Source organism: Mus musculus, chromosome 5 (assembly GCF_000001635.26).
Source record: "Mus musculus strain C57BL/6J chromosome 5, GRCm38.p6 C57BL/6J".
NCBI lineage: Eukaryota > Metazoa > Chordata > Mammalia > Rodentia > Muridae > Mus > Mus musculus.
Window position 1 is genome coordinate 144,115,362 of NC_000071.6, and position 16,460 is coordinate 144,131,821.

The 16,460-nt window shown below is 45.5% G+C and overlaps 1 protein-coding gene across 2 annotated transcripts in view; it reads left to right on the top strand.

Annotated features, from left to right (window-relative positions):
• Lmtk2 (lemur tyrosine kinase 2) overlaps positions 1–16,460 on the top strand; it is an 87,848-nt gene that overhangs the window by 15,001 nt on the left and 56,387 nt on the right. For both annotated transcript variants that reach the window (NM_001081109.2, XM_006504825.4), the window contains exon 2: positions 13,992–14,116. In NM_001081109.2, coding sequence (NP_001074578.1) covers positions 13,992–14,116 — 125 coding nt within the window. The remainder of the gene's footprint in view (positions 1–13,991; positions 14,117–16,460) is intronic.

Here is a 16,460-nt window from a genome sequence, read left to right on the forward strand (position 1 = left end):
AAGGAAATTCTCTTCCTCTCTGTATTCTGCCCAGAATTCCCCTCTGTAGTTTTGGCTCTCTTAGGCAGCAACTGTTCCCTCCAGAGATGCAGCCTGTCGGTTACGGGCAGAGCCCCACTTGACTTTTATCTCAGACTGTTATTAAAGCCAACACCCAGATGCTGATTGCTAGTGAGGCACTGAAAAAATAACAATCCTACCAAAATAGCCCCCTGGAAATACTACCCAAGGACCATTGCAGCAGGCCTAGCCAGAAATCTGTAATCAACTTAGTTTTCTTAGCAGAAAATAAAACTTAAGGAGATGGGAGATGGCTCTAAAAAAAACTTCATGGGGACCTGAGCTTGATCTTCAGATGCCACCTGAAAAGTCAGCATCAAATGGAAGGCACTAGTGACTGAAGTAGGCGGAGTCCTGGAGATGGCTGGCCAGTCAGGGCTGAGATAGGAGGAGTCCTGGAGGTCGCTGACTTGCTTGCCTAGCTTAAAGGTTCAGGCTTAGTTAGAGAGTATCTATAAAAATAAGGTGGGAAAGAGATTGAAGACCACACCTCACATCAGCCTCTGAACTCCTTGTGCACACACATGAACATATACTCACAAAACAAAAGAAAATGTATTCAAAGATCCCATAGCTAATGTGAACCTTAAGTACTCAATGGACTGAGAAAGGTTTGAAGTTTTAAGTCATTCTCCTATAGAACTTTAGAACTGAGATTTCAGCTTATAGATACTAAAACAAGGGCTGAAGTTGCAAATTCAGCGCTTGTGTGGCTCTTGACACTCAGACCACCCTGTTCACTAGGGAGAGCTGCCTTGTGCTTTGAGCAGTAACGCCAGTCACTATCCCCAGCATTGACTTTAGCTGCTACCCAGAAGCAACTAAATGGATTAAATGGATTGTTTAAGCTATTGTCCTTACCTACTCCCCCCCAAACCCCCCCAATATATGGTTGTATTTCTCTGGCCTGGAGCTCACTGTATACAACATGCTGTCCTCAGAGTTAAAAAGATCTGTCTCCTGAGTGCTGGGAGTGTTGGAATTTAAAGTCACACACCACCACTTACTAACCTATCAAAACTTCGTAGATAGTTAAAGAAAAGCAATATTAAAAAAATCAGGAAATCAGAATACTAAAAGAATAACTTTTCTTTATTTTTAGTTTTTATTTTTATAAGTGTTTATGAGTATATGCTGTGTGTGTGTATATGTGTGCACACACATGCTTCAGAGGTCAGAAGAGAGTGCCTGATCCCCTGAAACTGCAGCTATAGTTGGTTGTGAGCTGTCCACTGGGGGGTGCTTGGAACCAAGCTCAGGGACCTCTGGGAGACAGCCCCAAAGTGTCAGGGGTGGGGGAAGGAGAGAGAACACGAATGTGTAAGTGTGCACCCATGCTTGTGCAATTGTGAAGCCAGGGCTGGTGTATGACCTGGAGCTGGGGCTTCGGCTTTCTGAATTGCTGGGAACCAAGGGGTCCTCTGCAAAAGCAGCACTCTCTTATCTCCACCATTTAAGCCATCTCTATAGCACCTCCCTACAAGAGAATAGTACCCATGCTGGCCTTGAATTCTGTATGTAGTTGAGGATGATGCAGTCCTGGGGATAAAACCCAGGGCCACATGCATGCTGGGCAAATACTACCAGTTGAGCCACTTTCCCAGCTCCCTAAGAAAGTGAGTCTAGTTTGAAATGAAGTTGAAATGAAGTTGCACACGTTGAGTAGAAGGGGGAGTGCTTCTGCCTCTTAAGCAACATAATCATAACCCTGTAAACAGGGAAATCCTCTAACCACCATAGACCTTCAGGCTTTTGTGGGCGCCCTTTTAAGAATCTGCTGACTACGGTGGGTCTCAGGAGTTATGCTCATTGGCAAGTGTTTGGATTATCTTCCCCGGGTGCAAGGCAGATGTTAGAAATGCACATGGAGCTGGGAGTCAGAGTGGGGGAGTGGGCAAAGGGACATGGAGACATGCAGCCCCAGACCTGTTGCTAATCAGTGAGAGAACCAACCTCTCAGAAAATACGGCATCTCCATCTCCACCTCTGGCCTCCCGCACAGCTGCATGAGTGAGCCCATCTGTACGTGCACATGTTCTTCAGGTAGTTCCTACTCACTGACTCACTCCTGGCCCCTTGTCATTTATATGCACAGCTGGTGGCAGCGGAAAGAGCCTGTAATAGGTTTTCCTTTCCCTTTGTTGTCATGTTTTAGTTTTTATGTCGTTGTCATTTATCCATTCTTCACTCATCCCACTGTTTTGGATCCCCAGGACCCCCTGTTCTGTTTTTGGAGTACTGGCACTCTGGCTCCCTGCATGTTCCACCAAGAGCTCTGAGGTGGTGTGACCCAGTCCTTTCCTGTGTAGCCTTTTCCCTCTCACTCTATTAGTTATTTGTTTCATCACAATGACAAAATACCAGATTGGAACAGCCTAATGCAAGGACTTACTCTGGTTCAGCTTCCCTCTGTCCTGTTAGGGAAATTATGGTGGAATTCATGCAGGCAGTATGTATACCAGGAGCCTCCCATCTTGGCAGATCAGGAAAGTAGATTGGAATTTCAAACAGGGCCAGCCTGCAGGCCTCAGAATCTACCGCCAAAGGCTCCTGTGTGCCTGCTAGGCTTCTTGTCTCAGAACAGCAGCTAGAATCAGGTGTGGGAACACATGAGCCTAAGGAGCACCCATCCTACCCATTCCCTTCATTGACATGAATATTCATCTAGCCTTTTGCATCTGAAGAGTTCTTTGCTTTGGTTCTGGGAAAGTCTCGTGTTTGTTTACCACAGACACATTTCTGTTGACCTTTTTGTCCCTTTGTTGTGTATGAGCCTTTTTATTTATTTTTATATTTTCTATTACATTTCATTTCTAGCAACTTCTCCACTCATTCATTCAGGAATGGAGCTTAGGCTATTCTTGAATTCGAGGCTCAGGAAATCCTCCTGTCTTAGCTTTCTAAATAGCTGGGACTACTGGCATACATACTGTACCATATTGACTTGCACATATGTACCTGGCTGTGGTACTTTCAATATGCTTGGGCCATGGGAAGTGGCATTATTAGGAGGTGTGGCCTTATTGGAGGAGGCGTGGCCTTGTTAGAGGAAGTGTGTCACTGTGGAGGCGGGGCTTTGAAGTCTCCTATATATATGCTCAAGTATGGACGCATCCTTGTGTGACACAGTCTCTTCCTGGCTGCCTTCAGATCAAGGTGTGTAACTCTGCTCAGTACCATGCTTCTCACCATGATAATAGACTGAACTTCTGTTTGTTTGTTTGTTTGTTTGTTTGTTTGGTTGGTTGGTTGGTTTTTCGAGACAGGGTTTCTCTGTATAGCCCTGGCTGTCCTGGAACTCACTTTGTAGACCAGGCTGGCCTCGAATTCAGAAATCCGTCTGCCTCTGCCTCTGCCTCCTGAGTGCTGGGATCAAAGGCGTGCGCCATCACCGCCCGGCTAGACTGGACTTCTGAACCTGTAAACCAGCCCCAACTAAATGTTGTCCTTTATAAGACTTACCTTGGCCATGGTGTCTGTTCACAGCAATGAAACCCTAACCAAGACCCTAGCTCTTCTCCTTTTTTAAAAAAAAATATATATTTTAAGGTTTATTTATTTTATGTATATGGGTACACTGTGGCTATACTAATGGTTGTGAGCCATTATGTGGTTGCTGGGAATGAAAGTTTCTCGTTCTAGTCAGCCCCGCTTGCTCGGACTAAAAGATTATTATTATATCTAAGTATACTATAGCAGTCTTCAGACACACCAGAAGAGGGCGTCAGATCTCATTATGCATGGTTGTGAGCCACCATGTGGTTGCTGGGATTTGAACTCAGGACCTTCGGAAGAGCAGTCAGTGTTCTTAATCGCTGAGCCTACTCTCCAGCCCGGCTCTTCTCCTTTCTAAAGATGAATTAATTAATGAGACTTGGTCTCCCTATATGGCTCAGGCTAGCTATTCTTAGAAGTCTCCTGCCTCAGCTTTTCCCGTGCTGGGATTACAGGTGTGCACTGGCTCCCCTACCTTTTCAATAGGGACTTCCTATGAGAATTGTGTTTCCTCTTAGTTCTGGGAATAGTGATTGTGGTTGTTTGCTTTTCACAGCCACACCTTGCGTCTGTTTCTATCTGCTGTGTAGGTTGCTATCTTTGCCTGAAGGGTTTTCTCAAATGTCAGGTGATATTTATTCCTGAGCAAGAGATTAAAACACTAAACCAAGATCTCCATGGCCTTTCCCCCTTTATTCTCTGCCTTATGTCCCCCAACAGACTGCCACTGCTGGCTTCACCTTGTCTCATTCAGTCAGTGCTGAAGTAGGGCACTGAGCTACGACTCTTGACTATACGTTACTCTGTTTCCCCGTTGCTTAGGTTCTCATTTGGAAATGGCTGCCCATCTTCAGGGTTGTTGTAGGGTTGCATGAGTGTAGTGTTTGCCTTGTAGTAAATGCTGTTTGAGTATTGATATTTCTTAACCCTCTAGGGCCAGGTCACCATCGTTTCCTGTGTATATTATCCTAATGTCAAATCCCCATAGTTCCCTGGGCTGGGGAGTTGAGTCAGTGCTGGCTTGCTGCACAGTTATGAGGGCCTGAGTTTTGATCTCCAGAACCCATGTGAAAAGCTGGGCATGGCAGGGCGTACCTGTAACCCCAGCATTGGCAAGGCAGAGACAGGCAGATGTCTGCAAATAGCCTGTATAATTAGCAAGCCTGAGAGACTCTTATCACAAGCAGCTAGGCTGGGGCTGATGAGATGATTTAGTGGTCAAATGTGTGTGCTGACAGCCTGAGGGTCTGAGTTCAATTCCTGGACCCATGTGATAGAAGGAGAGAGTCTACTTATATAAGTTGTCCTCTCACAGCATGATGCATGTACACACGTGCGCGTGCGCGCACACACACACACACACACACACACACACACACACACACACGGCCTGTTCCTTAGTCATTCCCTATAAAAATAAGAGTGTCTTGGACCTTGCTTTACTGTTCCATGGTGCCTCACTCTCTGTGCACTGTAATTTACTTACCTGTCTGTCTACTCCTAATGGTAAACTGTAGGCTTAGCATGGTGGTACACACCTGTAATCCCAGTACTAAAAGTTCAGCTCTAGCCTGGGCTACATAGTGGCATCCTATTCCAAAGAGAAAAAGGAAATTCGTATTATTGGAATATCCATCTTGTCACTTCTGAGTTGGGAGGGGTCAGGGCATAGCAGTGTCACAGAACTCACCTGGTCTGGTACCCTTTTGACCAGACCAGGACACTATATACAGTTCTTCTGTGTAGTCCACATCCCTTAGTGTTCTATAAGTACAGATAACTTGATGTTTTAGCAACAGGTTTTAATGGGATTGTCTGAGAGAAACCGGCAGTTTTATATAAAATGATGTCATTCGCAGGTATTCAGTCAGCCTTCAAAGTATGTCATCCTTCTGTCAGGGCAGGAACGCTCGCTGACCTTGATGATCACTGAACAGTGGTGAGCAAATGCGGGCCACCCATTTTGCTGTTGTGATTAGCACGGTTAGAGCATGTGTGGTTTGTATTCTGAGGCCGCTAGTCTTCTGCCTAGGGTTCTTGTGGAATCTTTGATTCATCCATCGGCCCTCAGCGTGTGGCAGAGTGTATTTAGTGCTATTTTTTGTTTCCTCTTTCTAATATTAGAACCCATTGGAGAGAGTCTAGATCGTTTAGTGCTATTATAAAGGGTGTACTGTTACATTAGGCACACAGAAAACATTAGTGACTTAAGGTTCTATGTGTAGAAAGCTTTTATGATAGATGGGTTTGCAATTTTGATGTGTAAATCACTGGGGGACACACAGTGATTGTCCACAATTTCCCTTAAACAGTGTGAGGGAGGCTCGAGTTACATATCTTTGGGATGCAGAGCTGTACATTGGGGTGTTGGAAGAGAAAGATGGTTTTCTTAGTTCTAACCTGCTTAAAAAGAAAAGCAGGGCTGAAGCAACAGCTCAGCAGTTAATAGTGCTTTCCTGTTCTTCCAGAGGACCCACATTGGTGGCTCACATCTGCCTGTAACTCCAGCTCAGGGGGACCCAGTTCCCTCTTTTGTCCTTCACAGGTACTTGTACTCATGTGCATATACCCTCCCCCCATATATATGTAGAAAAAAAATTCTTTAAAACCTCACTAGAAAAAGAAAAGCCAAAGCTCTGCATTTCAGAGGTGGGCTTTCTGGCAGGACCAGTTTGGAAGATTGCTGGTGCTTGGCTTCAGGTCTCCTTTATCAGGCCAGCCCTGTGTCCCCAGTTCTCACACAGGCACATGTTTGTCTTGTGTCAGCTTTCCAAGGTGAGAGGGTCTGGGAAGTGGGAAGTGGGAAGTGGATGCATTGTAGACAGCTTGCCTCCCTGGAGCTTGGCTTGCCTTTGCTGGTCAGGGAGTGTGAACTAAGCAAGCCCCTCAGGGGTCCTGGGGAGACAGAGTGGAAAGTGGCCTGGATTTACTCCTGGGATCTCCAGCCTCTTCACCAGTAGCATGGCCATCTTAAGTTAGTTGGTTTTTATTTTGTGGTTCTTTTCTTTTTTTCTCTTTCTTCTTTTAAATTTTTAAATTAAAAAAAATTTTTTTTTTGAGACAGGGTTTCACTGTGTTAGTCTTGGCTGTCCTGGAACTCACTGTGTAGGCCAGGCTGCCCAAGTTCTAAGATTAAAGGCATGCACCAGTACCACCTGGCTTAAGTTAGTTTTTAAATTGGACATGTGATGACCTACACACCTGTAGTCCCAGCAGTTAAGATAGGAGAATTTCTATGACTTTAAAGCTAGCCAAAGCTACATGGCAAGATTCTGCTTCAATACAAAAACAAAACTAAAACCACAACAACATTGGGGCTGGGGTGATAACTCAGTCTGAGGTCAGTCCTCGGATCCCATGTAAAAGAAGCTGGGCATGGGAGGCCAGGGCAGACCTGCAGCCCCAGCATTAGAGAGGCAGAAATACATAGAGCTTTGGAACTCCTTGGCAAGTCCCGGGCTGGTGAGAACCTTGTCTCAAAAAACAAGGTGAATGGCAACTGAGGCATGACAGCTGCATTTGTCCTCTGGCCTGTCCACATGCACACGTGTGCAGGTGCAGTTGCATGCACAAATGTGCCTATATACTCATGAATGTGCACATACACGCACTCATCCACAGTTTCTGTATTGTGGGTATGAATTGTTCATACCACACCAGCACCTAAGACTGATTGTTCTTGGAGCTTGAGCCTTTGAAGAGGTGACTAAGTTCAAATACGGTCATCATGGTAGGCTCTTAATGCAGCCTGATTACTGTACACAAGAAGAGGAAATGAGGTCAAGGAGACAGCAGTGATATGCACACAGAAGACCATGGGAGGTTGTAGTAAGAGGACAGCATCAGCGAGGAGAAGGCTAGAGGCTACAGGAGAAGCCAGCCTGTTGCTTGAACTTCAGCATGAGCTTGAACTTCAGCATGCAGAACAATAAGGTGAACATGTTGCTGGGGGCCCTCAGTCTGTGGGATTTTATTTCAGTAAAAGTTATCCCCTTGTAGAAGTATCCTCTGAGACCTCCTCCCCTTGCATTTGTGTGGTGTGTGCGTGCATGCTCACAAGCATGAGTGTGCATATCTTTGCAGGTATACATGTATGCTTGTATTTGGAGACCAGAGGTCCATCTCAAGAGCCATGCACCTCATTATTTTTTAGACAGTCTTTTTACTAGGACCCGGGGAATCAGTGGTAGATTATAGGTAAGACTAATCCCTGGCCCCATTTAGCTAGGGGCATTAAAGATTGTGTGATCAGTTCTGTGATGAGGAAATGCAATCGGTGTCCAAAGGCAGATCCTCACTTGAGACTCTAGGGATGGTTCCTACTGATGGCAAGGGGTTGTGGGCTGGGGTGGTTGTCAGTTTTAGGTTCCTGGTAGGTAAGTGTAAGGTAGTAAAAGAAGATTGGTGTGGTTAGAGGGAGGACCCCATGGCCCCCAAATGAAGAACAAGGGAAGCTCAGCAAGAAGCTGGACTGCAAAGGTGATAGAGTCTGAGGGTGCAGGACGAGGCCGTAGGAGTCTGAGGATGCAGGACGAGGCCGTAGGAGTCTGAGGGTGCAGGACGAGGCCGTAGGAGTCTGAGGATGCAGGACGAGGCCGTAGCAGCCTGAGGGTGCAGGACGAGGCTGTAGGAGCCTGAGGGTGCAGGATGAGGCCTTGACTGTCCTGCCAACACCTTGGTCTTGGGTCTTGAGCTTGGAACTTGGGAAGTAATGCTTTCTGACTGTTCCAGCCACCCAGCTTGTGATTCTTTGTTGCTCTAGTCCTAGCAGACTAAAACTCTAGTTTAAGAATATATAAGGGGGTGTATTATCAACCCTGACATCCTGAGTGCAGGGCCCAGGACCCACATTGTGGAAGGACCACTCTGAAACCAACAGTGGTACAAAGTAGTAACAGAGTAGTTGTAATGCCTGTAATGAATGAGTAATAAGCAGGTCAGCTGCCCAGGGCTGGGCATCATCATTACTGCTACCACCACCACAAATCCAGGGACTCATACATGCTAAGCCAGCACAGGCTAGCATGGCATTATTGAGTTACATGTCTAGTTCTTAGGCTGCAGTCTTAAATAAACAGGCAATTGGCTCTTGTAGAGCTGATTTGCCAGAGGTCTGAAGCAGCAACTATTTAAAAGGTGAGCCTGAAACATAGCAGAAAACAGCAATCGGAGGCTGCTGGAGTCTTGGCAGAAGGCTGGAGAGCAGACTTCTGCAGAGCACCTGCTGGCATGTGGGAACAGTGTAGCATCATTAAGAATAATTACAAGTCAGGCTTGGTGGCTCACTGCTTTAATCCCTGCACATGCAAATCTCTCTTAAGTTCAAAGCCATCCTGGTCTACATAGCTAGTTCTAAGATAGTCAGGGCTATATAGTGACTCTGTCTCAAAAAAGAAAGGGAAGAAGGAGAAAATCTCTGTTACTATTCTGTTGGAGAACGAGGAGGAAGGCTTGTAGATTTTCACCTCAGATACCAGTTCTCCTCTTACCCTAGCTGCACATGGTCTCTCTTGAGAGGTACTAGCCCACACATGTGCTCAATTTAGTGACAGTATAAGACATTGTCACCTACAGAGCTTACACTTAAGAACTGTACAATTGAGTTACCCCCGCCCACCAAAAAAGAAAATCAAACAAAATAAACTTATAAAAAAGAAATCTTTTAATATAGGCTGGTGAGATGGCTCAGTAGGTAAGGGCATTTGCCATACAACTCTTACAGTCTGAGTTTGATCTGTAGAACCCACAGTGGAAGAAGAGAACCAACTCCCAGAAGAGCTCCACCCAGAGAGATACATAATAAAAAATTAGGTCTCGGGCTGGAGAGATGGCTCAGTGGGTAAGAGCACTAACTGCTCTTCCGAAGGTCCTGAGTTCAAATCCCAGCAACCACATGGTAGCTCACAACCATCTGTAATGGGATCTGATGCCCTCTACTGGTGTGTCTGAAGACAGCTACAGTATACTTATTTATAATAAATAAATCCTTTAAAAAATTAGGTCTCATAATATTTTAATTAAGCTTGTGATTTTTGTGTTGGACTGGGTGTATGTGGCTTACAAGGTGTGGTCTTGAATGTGCCTGTTAGGGTTTTAAGGTGATGAAGAGCTCCTGTGAGGAGTCACCCATGCCAGGGTGGGCTTTTTCCACAAGAAACTCAATGAGGGCCTTCAAGACGGCTCAGCAGCTAAGTTGCTTGCTGCAGAAGCCCAGTGACCTCAGTTCCATCACAGGACCCACAGAAGGGTGGGGAGAACTTACTCCAGGGAGTTATTCTGTGCCCTCCATAGGTGCACCCCACACATACACACACACAGTTTGTGCATAGACAACTGTGGTTGGTTTGTTTTAAAGACACTCATTGGTTCCTCAAGCTAGACTTGGGTGGGATAATTTGTTTGACTGTTGTTGATGCCCTTCCTGGGTGGTAAACAGACATTGTCACAGCATCTAGCCTGCCCTTCTTTAACTCTAGCTACCAGTTAACCACCTGGCAAATGGGAGGACATTCTCCTTACACAAATATGTCAGCTGGGAACCAAAGAGGAATGACACAGAGAGAGAATCAATGGTGTGTGAGCCCCAAGGGATTTGAACATTGGTCATCAATTTCTTTTTACCAGGCGAGTCTCTAGTTAATTACACACGCACACAGGTTTCATTGGAGGTTCTGGGGACCATGCTCAGATAATTGGCTGGATTTATAATGGCTAAATTAATAGGCAGCTAGCAGCTCCTGACCCACTATGAGTCATTACTGGGAAATTACCACCCTTTCCAAATTACCTGTCTCTAAAGCAAATAGCATCTACCTACCTACCTCGTAGAGTTCCCCAAGTTTTCTGCTTAGTAAGTCAAGTACTAGATAGATAGCTATTAGAGGGCTCTGAAAACTGGAATCAAAATGCAGTGGAATGTGCTCTTGGGGTGCCAGGTGTTTTTAAATTGTGTCTCGGGAGAAGCATATTAAGTGACCCAAGCCCCTCATTATCTTCCTCCTCCTCTGTGGAGCCTGAGGAGCTGTCTGAGGGCATGGTGACAGGCTGTCACTGTGGATGTTTTTCTGTAGCAGACGATTGCTTTGTCTTATGCATTTCTGAATGCTGGAGGCAAAGCCTGTTAAAGAGAAACTGGCTTCATAGTGTCCCGACAGTTGCAGCCAGGAGTCTTTCTGAGTCTGGCTTTCTGGTTTAACCACAGAGCTGGGGATTTCAGTTGTGGTTCCTGCTTCTAGAATTTACTTCCTTTCTGTGGTTTGAGCAAACCCAGCTCACCTTCCAGTCTGTGGCTTCATTTCCTCATTTTATAGGAGTTTTTCCTTCACTAGTGTAAGGAGGAAGGCCTGAAATCCCGAGACTCTACATAACAAGCGATGTACAGCGGTGTACCGCTGTAGTCCCAGGAACGGCAAGTCAGGGCTGGAGACTGTTCCTGCAACCCTCAGCCAGCTAGCCTGGCCTACATGGTGAGGTTCTAGAACAGCGAGAGATCTGAGGACCACCACCACCTGACACTGTCCTCCCATATGCACTCAAGTATGTACACTGGCATACATTTGTGCACCTGCCGTTGTGAACATGTACACACACACACACACACACACACCCCAAAAGGGCCAGAGGAGGAAAACAAAACAAAGTACATAAGAAGGTAGGGCTGAGCTTGGCAGGACTCATTGTTAGCATGAGTATGTCTTCTCATGCCAGCCTAATGACTCACAGAAGACCAAGTTGTGAATCAGATCATTGGGCCAGCCTTCAGGCAGCCCTGTGATCCATTTTTATAAGAAATAGGTTAGTGCTTGAAAATTAAACAAACAATTACAGTAAAAGACAGGAAAGGAAATGATATTACCTTTGTAGAGTTTGGAGAAGGGGCTTAGAAGCCCACGCTGCCCATGAGTGTAAATGGTAAACTATGGGGCCAGGTGTGGTGGCACATACCTAATTCTCACACAGAGGCAGGTGCAGCTCTGTGGGTTCCAGGCCAGCCAGGGCTATATACTGAGACAAAAGAATGAAAAAGTTAACCGCAGGAAGGCTTTAAAGCCGAGTTGTCTAGGGAGGGTGGGGAAATGTTCCTAACACCTGGCCACCAGAGCTGCTTTCCCACTACAGGCTCTGGGAATATCAGTTTTCCTTATCTGTGATGTGGAGCTGGTCCAGTTACATCAGGTGTTGTGCCAATCAGATGAAATAATGCTGCATTTTATCAAATCTCAGATACAATCAATTATAAGCTATACCTTTCCTTTTGTACCATTATAAGCAAAGAATGCTGCCAGTTAAATCAACTTGGTTTAAGTGTTATGCCCTTGACATTCAGAGAAGTTAAAATGTAGCGGCAAGCTGGATATAATGGTACACATCTATAATTCTAAACTGAGGACAGAGAATTGAAAGCTTGAGGTCAGCCTAGATTATATAGCAAGTTCCTGTCTAGACAAAAAGGGGAGGGGGCCCTGGGAAGATGGTTCAGCAACTAAAGCACTTGTCACTCAAGAAGGAAGCCTGGAGTTCAGGTCTCCTGAATCCATGTGAACACCAGGTGTGGGGCTGGCAATACTCGAGGTGGAGTAGGGGTGACTGGTCCTATCAATGAGCTCTGGGTTTGATTGAGAGTTCTGCTATGAAAGGATAAAATGTAAAAATGATTGAGCAAGATTGCTGACATTGGTCTCTGGCTTCCAGGAGCATATGTGCACATGCATACACATGGGGGAAAAGTGATGGACAAACCATGGTTTTAAAGTCAGTAAAATCTGACATTGGATATGAAAGCACTTGGTTATACAGTTCTCTAGGGTCACATTTGATCTTTATTGTATGCATCCAAGTGGAGTTATTAAAATTAAAATATGGTGGGCATGGAGAGATGGCTCAGTCAGTGAAGTGCTTCCTGAGTGAGCATGGAGGACCTGATTTGACCCGTAGCATCTGTGTACAGATGCCAGCTGCAGTGGTACCCAGACGCAGTCTTAGTGCTGGCATGGCAGAAACAGGTACATCACTGGGCTTGCTGAACAGCCATTCTAGAACTCAGTGGGATCCAGGTTCAGAGAGACGTGTCAAAAAAAAGTAAGGTGGAAAGCTGAGCAGGGCAGCACATTCTTTTAGTCTTGGCACTCAGTAGCTGGTGTATATTTTGGGGAGCTTGAAGTTAATCTGGTTGGTTTATAGTGAGTTCCAGGTCAGAAATGAAATCCTGATTGGAAAATATATACATATTTTATTTGTATGGGTGTAGACTGTGTGAATGCAGTGCCCTCAAGATTCTCCTGGAACTGGAGTTACAGGTGAATGTGAGCCTCCATTAGGACCTAGGAATCAAACCCAGATCCTATGGAAGAGAAGCTGGTGTCTTTAACCACTGAGCTGTCCCCCAAGCTCTTTACTAGATTCTAGACAAACCTTGGCTGATACACAGGTTCCCTGAAGTCTTCAGCCCACTCCTCAGCATCTCTGGTAAGAATGGGGCATCAGGGTTGCTTTATAGTGGGCTTTGGGGATAGCATTTGAAATGTAAATGAAAAAAATATCTAATAAAAAATGCCTTATTAAAAAAATAATGACTTTGAAGGTGGGGTTTTTTTTTTTTTTTTTTTTTTTTTTTTTTTTTTTTGGTTTTTCGAGACAGGGTTTCTATGTGTAGCCCTGGCTGTCCTGGAACTCACTCTGTAGACCAGGCTGGCCTTGAACTCCCGAGAAGATCTTTTGTCTGAAAAAAAAATTGACCTTGGTTATTAAAACAGAACTTAGTCTCTATTGGCAGTTCATTCAGGCCTCTCAGAACTTCATCAGTGGAATGCACTGGGCTTTGGATCTGCTCATAAGGCATAGAGGGAACACATGATGACTTGATGGTGACAAGACAGAGTTCACTCCACCAGGAACAAGTCATGTGTCTCTGATGTGCTACAAATGCAGGACCCGTGGCGTTTCCTCCTGTACTGTTTGAGATTCTCCCTAAATATCTCTCTTCTAGATTCTTCCCAAGTATCTGTAATCACTCCATAGTCTTGGGAACATCAGGCCACCCAAGTTAAAGGATGTACCACACATAACGGATCAGCACTCGCCAAAAGTGTCCGGAAGACTGAGAAACTGCCAGAAGTTGGAGGGGAGGCAATTCAAGGGTAGCCTGAGGCTCAGCTCAGCCTGTGGACCAGTCTTGCCCTAAGATTGGGAAAGCACCATGCCAATGTAAGATCTGAGCATTGGTGGAGCTCAGTGGAATGGCTGGGAACTGTCTCTGCAGTGCCTCTCGAAGTCTACTGTAGTTATAAGGTAGACAAAATGGGCTTGGCTTCTTCTAGAGTGCTTGAACAATATTTTTTTGTGAGTCCTCAGATCCATTCATATCCAGAATGTTGGTTCAGTTAATTAAAGTTGACTTGAGAATTACATGTTTTTAACATAATTTCTGTTTTTTGCAGGGGAAGTACCTGTTGTAGAAGTTCCCTCCTTGTTTGTGATCCTGTCGGTGTGCAGTTTATTGATACTGATAGTGTTAATTGCAAACTGTGTTTCCTGCTGTAAGGACCCAGAAATAGACTTTAAGGTGAGCACAGATGGCATGGACATTTAAAATTATCTGCTGGTTTTTAAGGTGAATGTGGATGTATGTGTTTGCACACGCGCATATAGGGGTATATATGGAAGCCAGACTACAAGCTCAAATTCAGTCTTCAGTAACCCTTGAGCCAGGGGTTTCACTGGCCTGGAGTTTGCGGAGTAGGGTAGACTGGCTGGCTGTCCGACCTCGGGGATCCTTCTTTTTCTACCTCCCTAGTGCTGGCCTTGCAACTACATCCAGCATTTTTACATGTGTTCTGGAGTTTGAACTCAGGTCCTCCTCATTGTACAAGGCAAGTAATTTACTGACTGAGCCATGTCCCTAGCCCTAAAATATCCTCTGACACATTTATCAATAGCATTTTTGTCGACCACATTCTCTTGGGAACAAGGGTCAACAGACTTTTCCTTTTCTTGTATATAGCAAAACATTGTGGTCCACACAGTCTCTGTCATAGCCTTCTCACCCTCCACCCTGCCATTGTCATGCTGTATCAATAACAGATGCTCTGTTTGTGCCAGTTTGATTGACAAAAGTAGGCAGTTTGGAATTGATCCATCAGGTGTAGCTTGCCGGCCTTACCTTAGGGAGTTGTGTGTGTGTGTGTGTGTGTGTGTGTGTGTGTGTGTACATATTGCATGTGTATGTACGAGTACTCTCCTGTGTATGTTCATGTACATATAGAGGCCAGAGGTCAACCTTACAGGTTGTTCTTTGGGAGGCATCCCAAGTTGTTTTCTTGAGACAGGGTCTTTCACTGGGACTGGAGCTCATGGGCAAGGCTAGGCTGGCCAGCCAGTGACACCAGGGATCCACCTGTTTAAACCTCCCCAGCAATGTGATTACAAGTGTGCATCACCATGTCCGGCTTTTTATATGGGTGCTAGGTACTGAACCCAGGTCCTCATGCTTGCACAACAAAGAGTTCACCATGGAGCTATCTCTCCAGCCTCCTTGGAGCCTCTCTCACAATAAGCACTTACTGGTAGTGTGTCTTACATTTTGTTTTTTTAAGATTTATTTATTTATTTATTAAATGTTAAGTACACTTCAGACACACCAGAAGAGGGCATCAGATCCCATTACAGATGGTTGTGAGCCACCATGTGGTTGTTGGAAATTGAACTCAGGACCTCTGGAAGAGCAGTCAGTGCTCTTAACCATCTCCCCAGCCCATGTCTTACATGTTTGTTTAAATGAGGAACGATGTGTGGTGATTGAGTTCATTGTTTATGGTCTGCACAGAAGGCCAGGCAGGGTTTGGCTTCTCTCAGGCTTTTGTATAGGCTGGCACATTTGTGATCATTACTTCACAAAAGCAAAGGGATTTCCTCAACAGTTTTTTATATGAGGAAGGACACCAGAAACCTCAAGTTTGACTCTAAACTTTAATTCCCTAAAGAGAGTAGCACTTGCTGCATAGACCATTTCCTACCTGCAGTCAGCATAAGAGGGTCTGGCATTGTAGCAGCAGATGGATGGGATCTACCAGCAAGCCAGTTGAGACTTCTCTAGAAATTACTGCCCATCTGTTGACACATTAAAGCCCCACAGCATTTGTTTAAAAGAGTGGATTAGCTGGGTATGGCTGCATGATTAACCGCAGCACATGGGAGGCTGAGGGAAGAGGGTTGCTAGTTGAAGGACAGCCTGTCTCAAAACACTTTCATGCCAGTACATTCTCTGTCTCCCCAGACCCTCTTGTGCTATTTTTATTGTGGCTTCTCTTTACTTGGAGTCTGTGGTGGCTCTGAGGAGATGGGGAAGTGCATTGCCCTCCTAGCTCAACACTCTGCCCTGCACAGAAAGCTAAATGCAGGGAGACCTGGAGGGACTCCTCAGCCCAGGCAACAGTCCGGCACTGGTGGCCTGTGGCCACCTGTGGGCTTTATGCATCAACACTCACCCCAGGCTCACATGGATGCACACATTTCTGTGGGAACGTCCTGACTTCTCCGTTGGGAGCACAACAATAGATAGAGAATCTAAAACCCCTGACCATCAGTCTTGCCAAAGGACTTTGCACAGAAACCTGGCCACTTGGGGACGGAGATAAAAGTCTGATGGGGTTGCTGATACCAAAGGCTGGCCCTTCTCATGTTTCTAGATACCCCATCCTTGCCTTAGATTGATCTGGGTTGTTGAATGTGAGTATCCACAAGGGAGCCAATTGTGAGGTAGCTCAGAGTCTGGGATTGTGCATCACTTTGCAGTTGCCCCTGACCGATGCAGGAGCTGCACTGCTTTGAGCTCTCCGGCTTTAGTCTGTGACTGAATGAGTAGTTATGGACAATGATGTGTGGGTTGGTTTCCTTTGGACTTAGAGTAT